This window comes from Otolemur garnettii, unplaced genomic scaffold (assembly GCF_000181295.1).
Source record: "Otolemur garnettii isolate 467f Iridium unplaced genomic scaffold, OtoGar3 scaffold00151, whole genome shotgun sequence".
Taxonomy (NCBI): Eukaryota; Metazoa; Chordata; class Mammalia; order Primates; family Galagidae; genus Otolemur; species Otolemur garnettii.
This window is the reverse complement of record NW_003852546.1, coordinates 693,515-715,888: the sequence shown is the minus strand read 5'-3', so window position 1 is coordinate 715,888 and position 22,374 is coordinate 693,515. Positions and strand designations below refer to the sequence as shown.

General features: G+C 46.4%; 2 protein-coding genes across 2 annotated transcripts in view; one reads left to right on the top strand and one right to left on the bottom strand.

Annotated features, from left to right (window-relative positions):
* The window catches only part of SLC7A6 (solute carrier family 7 member 6), a 39,633-nt gene extending 22,553 nt beyond the window's left edge, over positions 1 to 17,080 (top strand). The window contains exons 3-10 of the mRNA XM_012811107.2: positions 4,916 to 5,041; positions 7,788 to 7,932; positions 8,585 to 8,708; positions 8,926 to 9,029; positions 12,344 to 12,440; positions 13,951 to 14,100; positions 14,193 to 14,376; positions 16,787 to 17,080. Coding sequence (XP_012666561.2) covers positions 4,916 to 5,041; positions 7,788 to 7,932; positions 8,585 to 8,708; positions 8,926 to 9,029; positions 12,344 to 12,440; positions 13,951 to 14,100; positions 14,193 to 14,376; positions 16,787 to 16,881 — 1,025 coding nt within the window. The 3' untranslated portion in view covers positions 16,882 to 17,080. The remainder of the gene's footprint in view (positions 1 to 4,915; positions 5,042 to 7,787; positions 7,933 to 8,584; positions 8,709 to 8,925; positions 9,030 to 12,343; positions 12,441 to 13,950; positions 14,101 to 14,192; positions 14,377 to 16,786) is intronic.
* A 3,061-nt stretch (positions 17,081 to 20,141) lies between these two features.
* The window catches only part of SLC7A6OS (solute carrier family 7 member 6 opposite strand), a 12,850-nt gene continuing 10,617 nt past the window's right edge, over positions 20,142 to 22,374 (bottom strand). Inside the window, exon 5 of the mRNA XM_012811106.2 lies at positions 20,142 to 20,958. Within this exon, the coding sequence (XP_012666560.1) occupies positions 20,831 to 20,958 (128 nt within the window). The 3' untranslated portion in view covers positions 20,142 to 20,830. The remainder of the gene's footprint in view (positions 20,959 to 22,374) is intronic.

Genomic DNA, 22,374 nt, shown 5'->3' with positions numbered 1-22,374 from the left:
TGGCCAGGGCTGTGTTTGAACCCACCACCTCCAGTATATGGGACTGGCAACTTACCCTTTTGAGCCACAGGTGCCGTCCACAGCTTCAATTTTTCAGGGAGCCAGGTTCATTCCTTCTGTTTTACTGCTCTGCCATCCTCAGCATGTGACTTCTAGCCCATGGTCCAGTATGACGATTCAAGCTCCACTGTGGGGTCTGGATTGCAGCTAACAGGAAGGACAAAGAAAGGCACACCCCACCTTTTAAAGATACTTCCTGATGTCTTATATGAAACTTTTATTTCTTTTTTAGAGACGGAGTCTCACTTTGTTGCTCTTGGTAGAGTGCCGTGGCATAACAGCTCATAGCACCCTCCAGCTCTTGGGCTTAGGAGATTCTCTTGCCTCAGCCTCCAGAGTAGCTGGGACTACAGGCAGCTGCCACAATGCCCAGCTACTTCCATTGTTGCAATTTGGCTGGGGCCGGGTTTGAACCTGCTACCCTCGGTATATGGGGCCGGCGCCCTACTGACTGAGTCACAGGTGCCGCCTGAAACTTTTTTTTTTGAGGCAGAGTCTCACTGGGTCACTCTGGGTAGAGTGCCATGGCATCATAGCTCATAGTAACCTCAAACTCTTGGGCCTAAGTGATCCTCTTGCCTCAGCCTCCTAAGTAGTTGGGACTACAGGCACTTGTCACAATGCCTGCCTAGTTTTTTTGTTTTTAGCAGAGATGGTATCTTACTCTTGCTCAGTCTGGTCTTGAACTCCTGAGCTCAGTCGATTCATCTGCCTTTGCTTCCTGAAGGGCTGGGATGATAGGTATGAGCCACTGCACCTGGCCCTGTTTTCTTAATTAGAATCAGGAATACAATCACGGGACTTGGCTTCTGCTTGGAAGACTGTTTTGGGAGCTCTCTGTTCTCTGGCAAGGCTGAGAGTAGAGTGAGGCAAGAGAGACGCCTGGGGCCAGCATTTAAGGACTCTCAGGTTCTGCACATGGTCCCCTGAGAGCGAGTGCCTTCTTAAAATTTGTACACTAGGCACATATTAGTTTCACCCTGACCCTGTTTTTGCTTTCTGAATTATAGCAGAACCTCCATAGTTGATCACCTTTCTACACTGACCACCTTCTTCACTTGACCTAATTTTCATAGACTGGACATGCACCACATGTACTAAGACCTAGTGCCTTATGTTGGCTGCCTCTGTATGTTGATCAGGTTGTCACAGTCCCTCAGGTGGTCAACTTATGGAGGTTCTACTATATTTTTATTTTTATCTAGAAAGAAGCATGGTTCAGTCCAAGTATGTAAGGGTGCACAATGGGAAAAGTCTCTCTCCTTCTCTAGGTCTTTAGTCTTCCTAGAAGCAACTACTCTGACCAGGTGGTTTTGTACCCTTCCTGCTGGTCTTTGAAATTGGCTCTGTAGGGACTTGTAGGAGAGCTGCCTTCATTTGTTAGTTTAGCAAGTAGTCATTGAATTTCCACTGTGTGTAATATTTATTTGTGTGTAGAGAGGACCAAGCTTGCAAGAAAGAACTTTGTAGCAGAATGTGGGGAAGGAGAAGAAGGGGCAGTGAGGACTGTCTGTTGGGGGTCTGAGGAGTAGTCTATCAGCTTCTCTTCCCCTTACTGGGGCTACAAAATAAACATAGTGAACACAGCCAGCATTTTACCAGAAAGTCTCTTTTTCCTGGGCTTAAGCCATCCTCCTGCCTCAGCCTCAAGTAGCTGGGACTATAGGTCTGCACCCCTGCCGGGAGTGCGTGACCCCACCCATAGCACCAGCTTCTGTGAGTCTCTCAGAGCTGCTTGTCTTCTCACTTCCGCTTGCTTATTTGTGGTTTCTGTTCCTCTAAGGTCCTGTATGAGACTTTAACTTGCTGTAGCTTCTAACTCTTTTTTTTTTTTTTTTTTTTTGAGACAGAGCCTCAAGCTGTAGCCCTGGGTAGAGTGCTCTGGCATCACAGCTCACAGCAACCTTCAACTCCTGGGCTTAAGCGATTCTTTTGCCTCAGCCTCCTGGTGGCTATTTTTTGGCTGTAGTTGTCATTGTTGTTTGGCAGGCCTGGGTGGAATTCGAACCTGCTGGCTTTGATGTATATGGCTAGTGCCTTAGCTGCTTGAGCTACAGGCGCCGAGCCAGCTTCTGACTTTTGCCTGCTAATGTTAGATTCAGTTTCTTGGTCTCCCATTCTTTGTTCCTGGGAGATGTGATCTGACAGGCTCAGCTTAGGTTCACTGTGGCTCAATCAGCTATAATAGGGGATGGGAAGCAATTCCCAAGAAGGCACTGGGCAGGTACCTCAAAATATGGTTAATGTATTGCCCCAGAGTCTGTGGATTAGGTAATCCTTATGTTAGCTGATCTGGGCTTAGCCCTACATAGTATTTTAACCACTCTTCTCTGGATTCCCACCAGCCTCATGATTGACTATGTAATTTGCCAGCATACTGAGTGAAAACTCTTCAGTGCCATCAAGGCTATGTTGCCTGTTTATTTCCACACACTGGACCTAGGCACTTCTTTCCCATTAACATCCAACGTTCTGACAATTTGCTTTGCCTCAGGAAATTGGCAGCTAAGTGAAAGTCATCACAACCTTGATTCCACCCAGGTTCATCATTTCCCCTCTTTTCTTTTCTTTTTTTTTTTTTTTTTAACTGACTCCAAATATTTCCCCTCTTTGCTAAGCAAAAAGGGGAGAGCTACTTGAGACAGATGTCCACACAACTGTAGCATTAGACACTAAGCTGTGCTGTAGAGTGCAAATGCTCTAGGCTTCAGGGAAGAGACCTCAAAGAGGGGCTGGATGGTATATTTGGGGAAGATTTTTCAGAGGAAGTTGGGGCTCAGCTAGATCTTGAAAGTGGGAGACGCTGTTGATTATGGCAGGAAGAGGCGGGGAGGACTTTTGTTTTTTGAGACAGAGTCTCTTTCTGTTGCTCCAGCTAGAGTACAGTGGTGTCACCTTGAGATGCATATAAAAGTTCTATTTTTGGAGGGTAGAGGCAGTACTTAGAGGTGTCACTGTGTTCCTTTTTGCTATAAGATATTACTCTTGTGTCCTCCCTATGGATTAGAGCTATCCTTGTTTAGCAGGACCCTTACTTAATACATGGCCCAAATATCACTAAGGTGTGTGAAGAGCTGGAAAACACTGAAATGGGCTCAGTTCTCCATGGACCACACTGAGAATTAGAAGGTTTGAAAAGGAATGAGGGTAGGAGTGATAAGTGGGCTTGGGAATGATGGGTAGTTACCCTCTTTCAGCCTCAGTTTCCTCATCTGAGAAGAAATGGGAATAGGAATGTCTATATAGTAAATTGACTATCCAAGGGACTGTTGTAAGCTAATCAACATACAGAGATGGTCAACATAAGGAACTGGTCCTACTGTACTGATACGTACATGTGGTGTATGTTCGGTCTATGAAGATTAGGTCGGTTTAGCAGGGGTCCTCAAACTTTTTAAACAGGGGGCCAGTTCACTGTCCCTCAGGTTGTTGGAGGGCTGGACTGCAGGCCCTGGGATGAGTTGGCTGCTAAGCAGGCCAGGCAGCGGTGGCAAAAACAGCGGATGGGCTGGATAAATGTCCACAGTGGGCCCCATGTGGCCCGCGGGCTGTAGTTTGAGGACGCCTGGTTTAAGGAAATGATCAATGTAGGGAGGTGGTCAGCATTGGAGGTTCTGCCGTATTTTGAGCTTGTGAGAATTGGTTGAGAGGATGTGTGTTAAATTGTCAGCCACATAACAAGTTTTTAATTTTATACTTACATGGAAAACATTGTCCAATTTTTTAATTTTTTTTGAGACAGAGCCTTAAGCTGTCACCCTGGGTAGAGTGCTGTTGCGTCACAGCTCACAGCAACCTCCAACTCCTGGGCTCAAGCGAGTCTCCTGCCTCCACCTCTCAAGTAGCTAGGGCTACGGTCACCCACCACAATGCCCGGCTATTTTTTGGTTGCAGCTGTCATGGTTGTTTGGCAGGCCCAGGCTAGGTTCGAACCCACCAGCTCAGGTATATGTGGCTGGTGCCTTAGCCGTTTGAGCCACAGGCACCGAGCCTATCCAATTTTTTAAATTACCTCTCATCTGCATTCAAATTTACTTTATTATATATATATTTTTGTAGAGACAGAGTCTCACTTTATCGCCCTTGGTAGAGTGCTGTGGCATCACAGCTCACAGCAACCTCCAGTTCCTTCTTGCTTCAGCCTCCTGAGTAGCTGGGACTATAGGCTCCTGCCACAATGCCCAGCTATTTTTTTGTTGCATTTTAGCTGGGGCCAGGTTTGAACTTGCCACCCTTGGTATATGAGACCAGCGCCCTACTCACTGAGCCACTGGTGCCACCCCAAATTTACCTTATTTATTGATGGGTCTCTTTTGTTCCCACTGTAATGTGGCTGTGGACAGGTTTTATGCTTCTTGTGGTTTGGAACCTTGGGAGTCTGAGTGGGGAAGAATGAGGAAAGTCAACCATTTCTGGGTCTGGGGGGCTTTCTATAGCCTGAGGACTGCCGGAACAATTTACAGCAACACTTTTAGAATGTATGGATATGTGTTCACTGAAGCTTGGGTCATAACTGGGTCAGAAAAGCAATCTGTGGGGTAGAGTGGCTCCTGTTTGTGGTCTGTGACTGCTGGGCAGTGAGTAGGAAGACTGTGCTCTCTTTGAGTGGGAACAGAAATGGGTGGTTATTTTGCAGCCTTTGTATCTTTGAATGTCAACAGTGATGGGATATTCATGTGTGCTCTCAGCTGGAGCAGGTACAGGGTGTCCCCCCATGTGCTTTTTCTTGTGGTTCTTATAGCTCCATTGGCTCCTTTGCCTTAGGCAAGAAGGGCAGAAGTGACATTGTCTAGGGCTTGGTCCTCTGTGCTCTCTCAGTTCAAGCTTGCCAGTGACTTTATGGTTTTTCTCCTAGGTCTGCTGACATTTGTGAACTGTGCCTATGTCAAGTGGGGCACACGTGTGCAGGACACGTTCACTTACGCCAAGGTTCTGGCGCTCATTGCCATCATTGTCATGGGCCTTGTTAAACTGTGCCAGGGTAAGAGGGGCCCAAGGTGGGAAGGAGGGTGGATGTCTCCAGAAGTTCCTATGGCTTCCTTGAGGAGGACACAGGGACTCTGTTAGCTTTACTTATCAGCTCTTTCTGTATATATACTAGCATGTGTCAGTGAGTGCAAGAGATGAGAATAAAGTTCTTTCTGGGCTTCTTGGGCCAGGCTGGCTTGGCCAGGTGGACATTAGTCACCTTTTCCCTCAGGGCTGCTTTCCTGGAGTCTGGGAGCATTGCAGGAAGCCAGCCAAAAGCCTAGGAGCTCTTAAAGCTTGGGTCATAATTAGGTCACAACAATAATCTGTGGGGATAGAGTGGTTCCTGTTTGTGGTCTGTGACTACCAGGCAGCCAGTAGGAAGATTGGGTTCTCCTTGAGTGGGAATGAAAATCAAGATTTTGCAGCCTTTACTTTTCATCTGGATTTGTGTTCAGTATTCCCTCCCAAAGTCAGCTGTTTTTTTTTTTTTTTTGGAGACAGAGCCTCAAGCTGTCCTCCTGGGTAGAGTGCCATGGCATCACAGCTCACAGCAACCTCCAACTCCTGGGCTCAAGTGAGTCTCCTGCCTCAGCCTCCCAAGTAGCTGGGACCACAGGCACCCGCCACAATGCCTGGCTATTTTTTGTTGTTGTTGTTGCAGCTGTCGTTGTTTTGGCGGGGCCTGGGCTGGATTCGAACCCGCCACCTTAGGTGTATGTGGCTGGCACCTTAGCCACTTGAGCCACAGGCGCCAGGCCCCAAAGTCAGCTCTTAGCAAATATTAAAATACTGTGAAATTAATGCTGTTTTTCCTGCATGTTGGCTTTAGAAAGCTTTTCATTCCTGGATCAGAGCCAACTAGCAGTGAGGGTAACAGGGCTACCAAGATCTCCTGAACCCTTACAAAAGTCCTGAGGTGTCTTTTTTTCAGAGTTTTACTCTGTTACTCAGGAGGCAGTGGTGTGACCATAGCTCATAGCAACCTCAAACTCATGGGTTTAAGTGATCCTCTTGTCTCAGCCTCCTGAGTAGCTGGGACTACAGGCACCTACCACAACACTGGGCTAGTTTTGTTTTTTTGTTTTTTTTGAGACAGAGTCTTACTGTGTCACCCTTGGTAGAGTGCCGTGGCATCACAGCCCACAGCAACCTCAAACTCTTGGGCTCAAGTGATTCTCTTACCTCAGCCTCCCGAGTAGCTGGACTACAGGCACTTGCCACAACTCCTGCCTATTTTTTAGAGACGAGGTCTCACTCTGGATCAGGTTGGTTTTGAACTCATGTGCTCAGGCAATCCACTCGCCTCGGCCTCCCAAGTGCTAGGATTAAAAGCATGAGCCACCATGCCTGGCCCTGAGGTATCTTCAACCAAGGACATATCAATCATTTCACAACCCAGTTCTCTAGGCCATCAATCCCCAAACATGCCTGTGTTTATAGTCACCAGGAGAGCTGAGGTCCTCATTTCAGACCTATTGGATCACATTCTGGTTGGTTTGGTGCCTGTAAAACTTGTGCTTTTAAAAAATGCCCTCAATCATTCTTAGACAGCTGATCCAGCACCTTTGTGCACTTATACTGATACTGAGTCAGTACAGCTAGCCACCTGGATGTTTCTGGAGGCTTAGAAGCATATTGGGATCAAATTGGGCATCCTCCCCACAAGATCTGTGCCTTAGGGATGCATGTGATGACAGACACCCCTGGAGGATGGGGTCTCTTATTTTCCCTTCTCTTGCTGTACACCCAGTCCTTTTGCCACAATGAGAGCTGCATCTAGGCTTTCTTTAGGGCAATGGTTCTCAACCTTCCCAATTGCCACGTTATTACAAATGGAAAAAAAAGGGGTCGCAACCCACAGGTTGAGAACTGCTACTGTAGGGTATGTTAACAGGCTTCCTTAGGAGTCTGGGTCTTATTAAAAACCCCTATGTGTCCAGAAGAGCTCTGTTCTGGATAGCTGAGTGCTACCCCTGGGCTTTCAGATCTGTAGTCCCCAGAGAGGTGGAAGGAGTACAACAGGTGCCTGCACCTGGGCTGGCTCCCTGAAGGGTAGAGATGGCCCAGACCTAGCCCAAGCGCAGAGAAAGCTAAGAAAACCCCAGATCTCCTATAGAGATTTCCTGCCTATGAAACCCTGGTCACTGCAGCTAGAACACAAACGTACTCTCCATGAGACTGATACATCCATTTGACCACATTGTGTGCAGTGGTCTGGGCACAGAAAGTTCTAATTATCAATGAAAGAGACGTGGTTCCACAGAAAGTTCTAATTATCAATGAAAAAGGACTGCTTTATGTGAAATGGGGTTCTTTTAAAATAGGAAGAAGAGCTATGGCCTGCTGTGAGGTCACTTACAGGAAATGGAAATTCCTTAAGGGTTTGGAAAAAGTATTATCACATCAGAGGACAACCAGGAATGCCTTTGTTTTTCTGAGATTGTCCAGTTTTACTAAAGGAATAGGAACTTTCTAGAAGAAGTAGGTGGGGTGGTAAAGTATAAGGAGCTGATAGTTGTTGATCTTTCGGTATTAAATTATGTTTTTTTTTTCTTCCCCCTGCCCTCTTGTTTTTTCTTTCTTTTCTTGTCCTTCCCTGTCTTCCTCCCTGTTTCTCCTTTTTTCATCTTCCCTTCCTCTTTCTTACTCTTCCTCCCCATCCTTCCTCTTCTCCTTATACCTTTCTTCCTTCTTCCCCACTTCTCCTTTGACCTGTTACTTCTCCCTGAACCCCCCACTTGCCTTTGCCTCCACAGGACACTCTGAGCACTTTCAGAACGCCTTTGAGGGTTCCTCCTGGCATGTGGGAAACCTCTCTCTTTCCCTCTACTCCGCCCTCTTCTCTTACTCAGGTTGGGACACCCTTAATTTTGTAACAGAAGAAATCGAAAACCCAGAAAGGTAAGGGTGGGATCACACTCTCCCCAGCCTGGCTGGAACTCCTGCTGATAGTGGGCATGCTCACCCTCTTCCTTCTCCATCTGTCTCTCATACTTTCTTCTCCCAAGTCCCCCTTCCCCAGCTAGGAGAGGCTGAAGGGCAGGATGGAGTGAGTGAAGGTAGGGTCCTTAGGATTCTTCCTAGAGGAGAGGTGGGGAATAGCAAACCCAGCTGGGGCTAACGTGTTAGGACCTTGCACCCTGGTGCCGAGGCTGCAGCTTGCAGAGTCAGAATTTATTCTGGCCAGCTGGATCCCTAGCCTGGCCTCTAGTCCCCCAGAGGACACTATTCCTTGCATTTGTCCTAAGGTCATAGGTCATAGGTAGAGGAGGATTATGAAACCCTGTGGGGCCCATTGACCCTACTGTGAGAAGATGAAATACTGATCATGACCTATCTTCACAGAGAAAGGTGTTTCTTTCTCCCTCTCTCTCTCAATAGCCCAGGGCATTGGATACATGCCTACCCTAAGCCACAGGGGAAGATGAGGCTGCCTCAAAGATCTAGAGGCCAATGAAATGTTAAATGTTAGGAAATTTCCCATGAGACTTGATGAACTTTTATCCTAAGGAGAGGTCGGTTCTAGGTTGTCCTATATCACTTGTCCTGACAGAAATTTGCCCTTGGCCATTGGGATTTCTATGCCAGTTGTGACACTCATCTACATCCTGACCAACGTGGCCTATTACACAGTGCTGAGCATTTCAGATGTCCTTAACAGTGATGCTGTGGCTGTGGTGAGTCTCTTGGGATTCCTATTTGGTTGTCGTCTCATGATAGTCAGCCCCCATGAAGGGCCCAGTCTTTCTGTAGCCTCTGCAGCTCTGCAGTATGAGGTCATATGTCCAGACCAGAGGGTGGGCCTCTTAGCAGTAACTGTATTTTTTCTGAGATTATAGATGCAGGAGGAAACCCTGTCCTGTGTTGAGTTTCCCTTCTGTGCTATATCCCTAGACATTTGCTGACCAGACATTTGGTATGTTCAGCTGGACCATTCCCATTGCCGTTGCCCTGTCCTGTTTTGGGGGCCTCAATGCATCTATCTTTGCTTCATCAAGGTATTGTACCTCTACATCACTGATAATGGACTGTGATGGGGCTGTAGGTATAAGAGCTCCTTTCCCCCTTCTTCCGCTCATGGGCAGACAGGGCGTGTGTGTTTGTATGTGTGTGTGTACACATATATGTATATGTGTATGTGCTCGCCTTTGTGCAAACATTTGTGTGTTGGAAGCTCATATGTCTTTTTGAAGAGAGGACAGATTGATAGGGGAGGAAGATAATAGCTTAGAGTAGTTAACCTGGCAGGTACCAGATTCCAGGCTACTTGTGGGTTATGCTGGACCCTCAGCTCAGGGAAGACATATGGAGGGTGCAAATAGAAGTTTGGCTGCTCTTCTTTATTTTATTTATTTATTTTTATTTTATTTTATTTTTTGAGATAGAGTCTCATTATGTTGCCCTCAGTAGAGTGCTGTGGTGTCACAGCTCACAGCAACCTCAAACTCTTGGGCTTAAGAGAATCTCTTGCCTCAGCCTTCCAAGTAGCTAGGACTGTAGGCACCTGCTATAACACCCAGCTAAACTCTTCTTTATTATTACTTTTTTTTTTTTTTTTTTGGCCGGGACTGGGTTTGAACCCGCCAACTCTGGCATGTGGGGCCAGTGCCCTTCTCCTTTGAGCCACAGGTGCTGCCCTGTTGTTATTATTTTTTTTGAGATAGAGTCTAACTTTGTCATCTTGGGTAGAGTACCATGGTGTCCTAGCTCATGGTGAACTCAAACTCTTGGGCTAAGGGCAATGCGTCGGGGCTCATGCCTGTAATTACTATTATTTTTTTTTTGAGACAGAGTTTCACTATGTTGCCCTTGGTAGAGTGCTATGGCATCACAGCTCACAGCAACCTCAAACTCTTGGGTTTAAGCGATTCTCTTGTAGCTGAGACTATAGATGCCTGCCACAACGCCTGGATTTTTTTTGTTTGTTTGTTTTTGGCCAGGGCTGGGTTTGAACCCACCACCTCTGAAATATGGGACTGGTGCCCTACTCCTTTGAACCACAGGCACTGCCCTATTTTTTTTTTTTTAAGAGACAGAGTTTCACTTTATTGCCCTCAGTAGAGTGCTGTGTCGTCACAGCTCACAGCAACCTCCAACTTGTGGGCTTAGGTGATTCTCTTGCCTTAGCCTCCTAAGTAGCTGGACTACAGGCACCTGCCACCAACGCCTGGCTATTTTTTGTTGCAGTTTGGCTGGGGCTGGGTTCGAACCCACCACCCTCAGTATATGGGGCCAGTGTCCTACCCATTGAGCCACAGGCACCGCCCAGCCCAGCTATTTTTTTGGTTGCAGTTGTCATTGTTGCTTAGCAGGCCCAGGCTCAAACCCGTCAGCCTTGGTGTATGTGGCTGGTGCCCCACTATGGTGGAGCTATGGGCACCACCACATGCCTGTAATTCTAGCACTCTGGGAGGCTAAGGTAGATGGGTTGCTAGAGCTGAGGAATTTTAGACCAGCCTGATTGAGAGCGAGACCCTGTCTCTAAAAATAGCCAGGCATTGTGGCGGGTGCCTGTAGTTCTAGCTACTTAGGAGGTAAGGCAAGAAGATTTTTGAGCCCCAGGAGTTTGAGGTTGCTGCGAGCTATGATGCTATAGCACTCTACTGAAGGTGACAAAATGAGACTTTGTCTCAAAAAAATAAAACAAAAATAAACAAAACTCTTGTGCTCAAGAGATCCTCTTGTCTCAGCCTCCCAAGTAGCTGGGACTATAGGCATCCACCACAATGCCCAGCGAGTTTTTCTACTTTTTGTAGAGAAGGGGGTCTTGCTTTGCTTAGGCTGGTCTCAAACTCCTGAGCTCAAGTGATCCACCTGCCTTGGCCTCTTAGAGTGCTAGGATTATAGGCATGAAGTAAAGCCACTATGCCTGGCCAACTGGTTGCTTTTCTTTAAAAAGCCATTGTGGGGGCTCGGCGCCTATAGCTCAACCGGCTAAGGCGCCAGCCACGTACACCTAAGGTGGCGGGTTCGAATCCCCAGCCCGGACCCGCCAAACAACAATGACGGCTGCAACCAAAAAATAGCCGGGCGTTGTGGCGGGCGCCTGTGGTCCCAGCTACTTGGGAGGCGGAGGCAGGAGACTCGCTTGAGCCCAGGAGTTGGAGGTTGCTGTGAGCTGTAATGCCACGGCACTCTACCCAGGGGGACAGCTTGAGGCTCTGTCTCAAAAAAAAAAAGCCATTGTGGGGCCAGGTGCAGTGGCTCATGCCTGAATCCCAGGTGTCTGGGAGGCTAAGGCAAGAGAATCGCTTGAACAGAAGAGTTTGAGGTTGCTGTGAACTAAGATGCCGTGGCACTCTACCAAAGGTGACCAAGTTAGACTCTTGTCTCAAAAAAAAAAAAAAAAAAAAAGCCATTGTGGGCTGAGCAGAGTGGCTCATGCCTGTAATCTTAGTACACTGGGAGGCTGAGGTGGGTAGATTGTTTGAGCTCAAGAGTTTGAAGCCAGCCCGAGCAAAAGCAAGACCCCTTATCTACTAAAAATAGGAAGAGAAAATAGCCAGGCATTGAAGTGCCTGTAGTTCCAGCTACTTGGGAGGCTGAGGGAACAGGATCTCTTAACCCTAAGAGTTTGAGGTTTGAGAGTGCTATAAGCTATGACATCACAACATGCTCATGCTGTGGCACTCTACCAAAGGTGACCAAGTTAGACTCTGTCTCAAAAAAAAAAAGGCTTGGTGCCTGTGGCTCAAGCGGCTAAGGTGCCAACCATATACACCTGAGCTGGCAGGTTCAAATCCAGCCCGGGCCTGCCAAACAGCAACAACGGCTGCAACCAAAAAATAGCTGGGCGTTGTGGCAGGTGCCTGTCGTCCCAGCTACTTGGAAGATAGAGGCAGGAGAATCACTTTAGTCCAGGAGTTGGAGGTTGCTATGAGCTGTGATGCCCCATTACTCTACCCGGGGCGACAGCTTGAGGCTTTGTCTCAAAAAAAAAAAAAAAAAGCCATTGTGTTAACTATGATTTGTGAAATGGCACAGTACAGGTACCCCTGGTGAAGTGGATTAGGGTGTCAGTAGATGCCAGCAGGGTGAGGCATCTGTGGGTGATAGTGGTTTCCATGGCTGAGGGCCTGGGATTGTCAATGGGTAACTGTAGGGTGGGGTGAGGGACATTCCTGGGAATAGTGAGGAAGGTGGAGACATCTGTGGGTAAAGAAGGGGTAGGGTAGACTGGTCATAGAGTACATGGGATGCTCCCTGGAGACTGTCCCTTGCTTTTTTCTGGGGCTCTGAGCCTAGTTTGAATGAGGAGTGTGGCTGTGTGACTGAGCAACAAGATCCTACTGATCTTTTCTTGTCCTTCTAGGTTATTCTTTGTAGGTTCTCGTGAGGGCCACCTCCCTGACCTTCTATCCATGATCCATATAGAGCGTTTTACACCCATCCCTGCTTTACTGTTTAATGTAAGTTCTGCTGGGGGAGTGTGTGGGGTGGGTAGGTCTGTGCAGTGTTCCTAATTTGTTCTAAGTTGTTATATACATGTCATAGGGAGTCTGAGAAAGGCCTTACTTCAAAAATCAGTTCATTTTTTGTTACCACTTTTTTAAATGATTTTATCATTTAAGTTTAAATTTTGGATTCATGATTTTTATATTTTGGTGTATTGAGTAGGGTGGGGATTCACTTAATTTTTTCTCAAGTGGCTATGAACAATCTATTTTTCCAGTTTTCAAATTTTTTTCATATAAAAGTAATAATAGCTAATTTTTTTAGGGTATTTAATATGTACCAAGTACAATTGTATGTCCTTTCAATGTATTATCATCTCAGATACTCCTCGTCAGCACCAAGCCTCATGAGTTAAGCTTTATTCTGAATATCTGAAAACTGAAAAGAGAGACTTAGGGTCCTTCTTCTTTAGTTCTCTTTCCCTATTCTCAATGAACTTTGGTATCATTTTGTCAAAATGGTAGAAAAGTCCTTTCATTATTTCAATTGGGACTTTAGGAGGGTAATCTAACATCTCATCTTATAAGTTAGCTACCTTCTACCTCACATCTCTCCTTCTAATACAGGGTGTAGTCCACCCTTGTCTCCACAGAAGGGGCTGTTTTAAATTCTTTGTTGAAAATTTGGGGTAAAAAGATAGGTAGAGGGAGTTCTACATTCTTAAAGTTTAAGCAAATCTGACCTGTCCCAGGCCTGTAGTCCCTGACCCCTGTCCTCTAGGATTCCTCTGTTCCAGAGGGCAAATTCTGTCATGCCTCTTTCTTGAAGGTGTATGGATCCATTTTGATAATTTGGATTTCTAAGACCCCAGGACAGTGAGATGGTTCTGGAGGCATTACTCCTTTTATATGCCAGGTAATTGGGACCCAGGTGTTCCATGTTGAGGTTGGTGTGGAGGGCCTGTCTGCCATCAGAAGGGGAAAGCAGGCTTGGCGCCTCTGGCTCAAGTGGCTAAGGCGCCAGCCACATACACCTAAGGTGGCGGGTTTGAATCCCCAGCCTGGGCCCGCCAAACAACGATGGGTGCAACCAAAAAAATGGCCGGGCGTTGTGGTGGGCGCCTGTAGTCCCAGCTACTTGGGAGGCTGAGGCAGGAGACTCACTTGAGCCCAGGAGTTGGAGGTTGCTGTGAGCTGTGATGCCATGGCACTCTACCCAGGGGGATAGCTTGAGGCTCTGTCTCAAAAAAAAAAAAAAAAAAAAAAGGGGGAAAGCAGTCTGGCTTGTTAGTGAAGTGCTGTAACAAGAAGGGAGGCATTGAATGGAGGAAGGGCTCTAACAAGAGTGAGAGATGCTGCCTTGAAGCTTAATATAGAAAACGAACCTATCTGATACCAAGGGGTCATTAAAAAGAAGCGGAGGTACTCTAGTAAAGCCACGGCCTAGCATTGACTGCTGGATAGTGGAGTCTCCTGGGGTGGACTGGGGTTTTGATGCTCACTCCTCTTCCCCCCCACCCCACAGTGCACCATGACACTCATCTACCTCATTGTGGAAGATGTTTTCCTGCTCATCAACTACTTCAGCTTCAGCTACTGGTTCTTTGTGGGCTTGTCTGTTGTTGGACAGCTCTACCTTCGCTGGAAGGAACCCGAGTGGCCCCGGCCTCTCAAGGTCAGCAGCTCTGGGCAGACTGGGAGGGGCATGCCATCTGCCCATGCTCTGTTCCCTCATCCCACCTTAATATCTCAATCACTCCGTTTCAGTTGAGCCTGTTTTTTCCCATCGTGTTCTGCATATGCTCCGTGTTTCTGGTGATTGTGCCCCTCTTCAGTGACACCATTAATTCCCTCATTGGTATTGGGATTGTCCTCTCCGGGATTCCTGTCTACTTCGTGGGTGTTTACCTGCCAGAGTCCCGGAGGCCACTCTTTATTCGGAATGTCTTGGGTGAGCTTCTCTTTGCTCCATTAGTCAGTGGCTCTGTGTGTGTGTGCATGGGTGTGTACCTGCAGAGGTTAGGGGTGGCTACATCTTGGGTACCAGCCCCCAAAATGCTATGGCTTCCCTCCAGTGGCCTGAAAGACATGAGATGACAAAGAAAATGAAAATTCGAGACAAGGAGAAAGTTTAAGAGTTTAGCTGGGTCAGGAGGCTTCATGCCTTTCTTTGTGAGGTTCAGTCAGTATACATGCAACATTCTATTTCAGGTTAGCTCCGTTTTTAGTTTATATACCATTGTTCTAATCATAAATCTCATGAGGGAAAGGCAAACAATTCTGATATGGTTCTTGCTATGCTTGTTTTTTTTTTTTTTTCATTGCCATGCTCAATTTCTTTTTTTTTTTTTTGAGACAGAGCCTCAAGCTGTCCCCCTGGGTAGAGTGCCGTGGCATTACAGCTCACAGCAACCTCCAACTCCTGGGCTCAAGCGAGTCTCCTGCCTCTACCTCCCAAGTAGCTGGGACCACAGGCGCCTGTCACAACGCCGGGCTATTTTTTTTTTTTGGTTGCAGCTGTCATTGTTGTTTTTGGCGGGTCTGGGCTGGGAATTCGAACCTGCCACCTTAGGTTTATGTGGCTGGCGCCTTAGCCGGTTGAGTTATAGGTGCCGAGCCGCCATGCTCAATTTCAATGGATTTTTTTTTTTTTTTGAGAGAGAGTCTCAAGCTGTCCCCCTCAGTCCTCAGTAGAGTGCTGTGGCGTCACAGCTCACAGCAACCTCCAACTCCTGGGCTTAGGTGATTCTCTTGCCTCAGCTTCCCAAGTAGTTCGGACTACAGGTGCCTGCCACAATACCTGGCTATTTTTGTTGTTGTTGCAGTTATCATTGTTGTTTTAGCTGACTCAGGCCAGGTTCAAATCTGCCAGCCTCCGTGTATGTGGCCAGTGCCTTACCCCCTGACCTACAGGCACTACCTGCTTGCATTTTTCTAACTAAATTATTTCTTTAACTATGTTAATTGGATGGATTTACTTCTTAATTTTTTTTTTTTTTTGAGACAGAGTCTCACTTTGTTGCCCTCAGCAGAGTGCTGTGGCATCATAGCTCTTGGACTCAAGAGATTCTCTTGTCAAAGCCTCCCAAATAGCTGTGCTATAGGCTGGGTTTGAACCCACCATCCTTGGTATATGGGCCCAGTGCCCTACTCACTGAGCCACAGGTGCCACCCTGCAATCATTTTCTTAATTCAATTCCTAGCCTATTTATACTTATAACTAATACTTGAATATTGGTTTTAAGCTTATTAAATCATTACTAGCAATGCAAGCACATCAAGATATGACTCTTCCTTTAAGTACTCCCACATGCACCCACAGCTACCAACCTCCTCTTTCCCATACTTGTGATGCGCTAGAGGCCATAGACTTAGATGCTCATGACTTCTCTTTTTTTTTTTGCAGTTTTTGGCCCGGGCTGGTTTTGAACCTGCCACCTCTGCCATATGGGGCCAGCGCCCTACTCCTTTGAGCCACAGGCACCGCCCACTTCCCTTTTTTTTTTATTTGAGACAGAGTCTTACTATGTCACCCTCGGTAGAGTGCCATGGTGGTAGAGTGTTATGGCATCACAGCTCACAGCGACTCTTGGGCTTAAGTGATTCTCTTGCCTCAGCCTCCCAGGTAGCTGGGAGTACAGGCACCTACCATAATGCCTGGCTATTTATTTGTATTGTAGTTGTCATTGGCGTTTGGCAGGCCTGGGCTGGATTTGAACCTGCCTGCCCCAGTGTATGTGCCTGGTGCCCTAACCGCTGAGCTACAGGCGCCAAGCTACAGACTCCCTTTTTTTTTTTTTTTAGACAGAGCCTCAAGCTGTCCCCCTGGGCAGAGTGCCGTGGCATTACGCTCACAGCAACCTCCAATTCCAGGGCTCAAGCGAGTCTCCTGCCTCCGCCTCCCAAGTAGCTGGGACCAAAGGCGCCCGCCACAACGCCCGGCTATTCCTTGGTTGCAGCCGTCATTGTTGCTTGGCGGGTCCGGGCTGGGGATTCGAACCCGCCACCTTAGGTGTACGTGGCTGGTGCCTTAGCCGGTTGAGCTATAGGCGCCGAGCCCAGACTCCCTTTTTTGATGAGCTATCCCTTTGATTCTAATTTTAGTGACCCACTCAGGGGTTACAGCACTACCTCCTGACAGTGCAGTCTACCTGGAAAGATGAAGAATCATGTATCAGACTCTGGTTGGGCATGGGACAAAGGACAATGAGGCTTATTGGGAGGGCAAACCCTGGCTCAGGATACTCCAAGGGACTTGTGGGAGGGAGGCACAGATATGCTTTAATCAACCTTGTGGTGTTCACATTGGGGCTGTAGGTAGATGTATTTACTGAATTTTGTGCTTCTCTATTTTTATTTAGCTGCTATCACCAGAGTCACCCAGCAGGTTTGCTTTTGTGTCCTGACTGAGCTTGATGTAGCTGAAGAGAGAAAGGTTGAAAGGAAAACTGACTAGCGGCAAGAGGTTACTTCCCCTGAAGCCCAGAAGTTTGTCCACAGGTGGCTGTGGCCACCAAAGTCCTGCTAACAAGACCCTGTGGGCCCAACTCTCCTAAATTAAAGGAGCCAGTTGACCCACATCATATAAGGGGGCTCAGGGGAGTGCTCACTCTCACTGGTAAGCTACAAGAGGAGATTCAGGGTCTGGGGCCAGCCTCAAGGTGGGGACTTGAGAGGGTGGGAGGAAGGTTGGGGAGCAGGGGAATGGTCATTTAGTTTTACTCCTGGTGGGTAGTTGTAGCTCTTATACTTACTTGGTAAGTTGTAGTGGGGGAAGGAGTGCTAGGTTGATAGTATGGGTGGTGGCTTCCGAATCAAGAGTCTACAGCAGTGTTGCTATATGGAAAGTTTTCCTCTGACCAGGTCTAAGCATCTGACTTTAGAGGCCTGAAATGCTACCATTTCTTCTTCTGGCTCAAAGTTTTTCCTTGGGGAGAGAGTTATATTCTCTTATTTATTGATGTTATTAATCCAGAACACCAATTTTAACAAAATGTTAGTGTTCATTCATCTACAGGATGCAATAGGCTGATTGCATTTAAAAATTCAAAGTACCCAAAACTGAGTCCCTCTACCCTACATGGTGGTGGGTCAGACTCTGATCATAGAAGTTATGTCAGTTTAACACAATCTTGTGTTGAGTCTTATCCACAGTGATGAAATGTAAAGATTTTTCTTTTACTCATGTACCTGTTATATGTTAGTATATGGATAGATCACATGTTATAAGCCCTTGGCGAGTCTGGTGAAACTGCCATTGTAAAGGATAATCCTCTGAGAACTTGGGTTTTTGTTTTAGTTGACAGAAAGCAAATCTCTGGGTTTCTGGTATGAACTTTAAGAGGTCCGAAACTGTTCTGGAATTCAGGTGGATTGCCTGAATTCTTTGAGCCATCAATGGCTTGGAGAACGTTTCATGGGCCCAAATCATCAAATAATTTGTTCCTCTCTGTAAGGGCCAGTGTGAGGGACTGCTGTGCAGACCCAAGCAAGCCTACCCCGGTGCTATAAGAGGTCATTTTCTTTTCCTAAAACCTCACATCAGGCTGCCTCCTCCTCTTCTGTCCCTGGCACAAGGCTTTGTTTACATTTGGAGCTGCCTTGGTGTGGGTCATCGGGATAACGTACTCTTCTCCCGCCAGTCTCCCCGTGCTTCTGAAGTCTGGTGGGCTGCAGTCTCAGGAAAAACTTGATATTTGTGGGGACTTTTATTTTCTCCCTGTGAAGATCAGTGAAGACTGGGAGAAAAGCTGCTGCAACCTCAATGAGCTCCTCAGCAGACTTCATTTCTGGTGCTCAGGCTAGGCTCTAGCACCCTAGGTCAGGCCAGAGCAGATCTGGTCTAATGGATCTTCCTGCGTGGGCAGGATGGCTGCTGGATTGTACAACCATTTTGTGATGTCCTCAGTATCATCCTGAGCCCAGAAGAACCTGCTGACTTGGCACACCTCATGCGCTTTTAACCCTTACATTTTGGAACTGGTCAATGGTAAAGACAAGGTGGTCTTCCTTTCTGACCATTCTTCCCACCAAACTTGCCCCAGTCACAGACAAAGGAGTAACCTTGGTCATATACCTGCTCAATAAAGAAGACTTAAGGGAGCATGATCACTGTTGCCTTAGATTCAGTCATGCATCTGTGCTGTGAGAACATGGGAGGGCATTCCCACTGTTATGGGTTGGGGATTTGTACAAAAATTCCTGCCTGACCACAGGGAGTCTTGGGCAAGATTGACTTGCCTAGGAGTAGGGAGTCTATAAAAACATGATTCCTGCCTAAGCCAAGGTGGCATCTGTCCCAGGGCTCCTCTGGAGCTAATCCTTTAAAGCAAAGTGTGCTTGCTTGTCTTCAGGATCTCTGACCATAGCTTTAGCTTTCTCTACCTAATCACCAGCAAATCCCAGGAATTTGCTGCCCCCCAGTGGCTCCCAGGGGACGAAAGGGCCTCACTCTACAGGTACCCTAGTACTTGCTTACTGAGCCGTGTCATCTCTCTCTCATTTTTGGAGGGTAAAAGCATTCTTCCCCTCTGTGCTGGATTAGACTTCTCCTAGGAACCTTTCAGTGGAGCGAAGCCAGAGACTCCCTGCTGCACTTAGGTTTCATGGTGGAATTAATTTCTGCCAGTTCTTTGTTGTTTGTCTCCTTAAATCCTTCTCCTGGTGTGCTAATCCCTCCTCTGATGGGTACAGTGTGTGAAGCTGTCGGCTTTCTAATGCTGGTGAAACTTTAATGAGTACGTAACGAGTAGTGAGCACATGATAATGACAGAGTGGTTTCTAATCATTTCTATGCCTATAGGATAACTGGTATTATATGTGTAAGTTGCTGCTTGTTCATTATAGCTCTGAATCTGTAGATACTTGGGATGGGAAAACTCAGTCTGTTTGATAGTTTAATCAGCTTTAATAGTAGGGCCTGAGCACACAGAACTTAATCACTTATTTAATTTTTTATAACTTAATCACTTTTGTTGGTTTAAGAATTCCATGTAGGATAGGAACTACTGTAGGTAAAGGCTTACAAAATGGACACAAAGTCAAAGAATGGGAAGAGGTAGGATGCAGAGGAATGGCTTATGAAATCTTAAAAGAGGTGGGAAAATGCATTGCCTTATGTAATTCACATTCCCACAGGATAGTGAGTTAGAGACAAACTCTTACAGGGCAAGAAGATACCTCTTGAATCGAATGGTGTGTTGTCTCCCGAGACCTGTGCTATTTACTACAGTAGCTGCTAGCCCCATGTAACTAAGTTAAAATGAAAACAAATTAAAGACTCAGTTCCTCAAATCACATTTGAAGTGCTCAATAGCCACATGTGGCTTGTAGCACTACTAAATGGTGCAGACACAGAATATATATATTTATCACCACAGGAGGTTCTATTGGACAATGTTATGCTAGAATACATGCCAACCTAGTCAGAGCTAAGGCAGCTATGGTTTGGAGAGGACTAGGACAGAATTAGCTCATAGGAGATACAAGTTCTGGTAACAAAATTGGTTCTCTTGACAGTCGTTTTTGGTGAGTGCTATGAATAAAAGACATTTCCCAGTGGAAAGCCAAATTCAGAATGTGCTTTTTCTTCACTTGCTTTGAGTCCTTAGTGTCTATAATCAATTCTAAAACTTCTATCACCACCCCTTTTTTGTGTAAGTACAGTGGGAAAACAACGAAAATATTCAAATTTAAAAGCTTTTAAAGAATCAGTCATTTCCATGTTCAAAATTGGCTTTTACTAAATACAGTGTATCATATTCATACATATTCTGTTCCTTGGCACCACTGCCAAAAGACTGCACTTTTTCCTCCCTCCGTCTGCCTACTTTTAATATCTATTCTTGAGAAGACTGCACTCTTTATGATCATTATCAAGAGTCTAGAAGCAGGGAGGCAGAGACAGTGGTTAACTGAGATCTCCCACAGCTCAGGCAGATTTTACATCCTGGCCATCACTATCTGGTCTATGCTGTTACAAGGGACCCACTGTAGTGCTTCTAGATTCCCTCTATTAAAAGGAATACTTTTATTGGAGGCAGGCAGCCTGCTGGTGTGGGAAAGCTGATGAAATAGCCTCTCCTTCCCTTGTGGCTTCAGTATAGGAGAAATGGAATGCCAGGAATAATGTGTAGGCCAGGAAACTAAAGGAACCTTCATTTTTATGGTATTTTTTTTTCCAGATTGTAGGTCACTTTTGATTGAAGAGAAAGGGTCCTAGTATTAGTGGAAAAAGACTTACTCCCTTAGCATGTTTCCACTGTGGGGTGATACTACTATTGGATATACTTTTTCTTTCACATGTTAGGCTAGGACAACTAAGAAGATGTCACCAGAGTGGTTACCAATGTAATCACAGAACCCTCAAGGGCCCATGGTTCAAGCTCATAGATATGAAAAGATGATCAGTCCGAATCCAGGTCGTGGGGGTCATAGCCAAACTCCTTCTGTACATCCAAAGGGTATTTGTTCCACATCTGACGTCTGTTGCTGCCTCTTTCCTCCTCACTGAGGCTGCTATATTCATCAGAGCCTAGAATGAGATACCAGGATGGACTCTTAATTGTGGAGTGTATGTATGATTTTGTAGACTATCACAAGATACTCTTCCCTCTCTTAAAGGTTGCTTTTTTGTTCTTTATTATAAAATACTTGCTCAATAAAGAAAATTTAGAATATAGAACTTTTTTTTCCCCTTGAGACAAGAGTCTTTACTATGTTGCCCTTGGTAGAGTGCTGTGGCATCACAGCTCACAGCAACCTCAAACTCTTGGGCTTAAGCGATTCTCTTGCCTCAGCCTCCCAAGTAGCTGGGACTACAGACACCTGCTACAACACCCAGCTATTTTTTGGTTGTAGTTGTCATTGTTGTTTGGCAGGCCCAGGCCAGGTTCAGTGTATGTGGCTGGCACCCTAGCCGCAGAGCTACAGGCGCCCAGCCATGCCTAGCTATTTTTTTTGTTGTAGTTGTCGTTGTTTAGCTGCTCTGGGCCGGGTTTGAACTTGCCAGCCTTGGTGTATGTGGTTGGTGTCATAAGCACTGTGCTAGGGGTGCTGAGCCTAGAATCTAGAACTTTTTATTTTTTTATTTTTCTTTCTTTTTTTGTTGTTGTAGTTGAGACAGAGTCCCATCTTATGCCCTGAGCAGGCACCGTAGCTCACTTCAACCTCAGACTTGGGCTGTGGGCATCCCACTGCCTCAGTCTCTGGAAGCACCTGGGATTACCGGTGCTTACTGCAGCGCCCACTTGGGTTTTTCCATTTTTTTAGGTCTCACTCTCACTCAGGCAAGTCTCGAACTCCTGAGCTCAAGCAATTCTCTCTCCTCAGGCTCCCACAGTGCTGGGATTACAGGTGTGAGCCACCACACCCTGCAGAATATAGAACTTTTTAAAAAGAAAAAAGCAATTGTATTCTTACCATATAAATCAAGTCCCTTAACACAGGAATATTTTGTCATTTCCCCCCTAAACATAGAACTTTTTTGGTCATAACAGTTGCAGTCATATTGTAAATATTTTTGTACTTTTCCCCTCTCCTTTTAACATAACACTGGTTCCTCCCCAGTAGGATATTACATTGTTCTAATTGTTCCTCTTTTATCAGACACCAAGAAATTATTTTTGTTAATACTTAAAACATAGTCACCAGGCTAGGTGCAGTGGTTCATGCCTGTAATCCTAACACTCTGGGAGGCTGAGGCAGATGGATTGCTTGAACTCAGGAGTTCAAGACCAGCCTGAGCAAGAGTAAGACCCCATCTCTATTAAAAACAGAAAAACTGGCTCGGCACCTGTGGCTCAAGTGGCTAAGGCGCCAGTCACATACACCTAAGGTGGCAGGTTCAAATCCAGCCCGGACCCGCCAAACAACAATAATGGCTGCAACCAAAAAATAGCCGGGCGTTGTGGCGGGCGCCTGTGGTCCCAGCTACTTGGGAGGTGGAGGC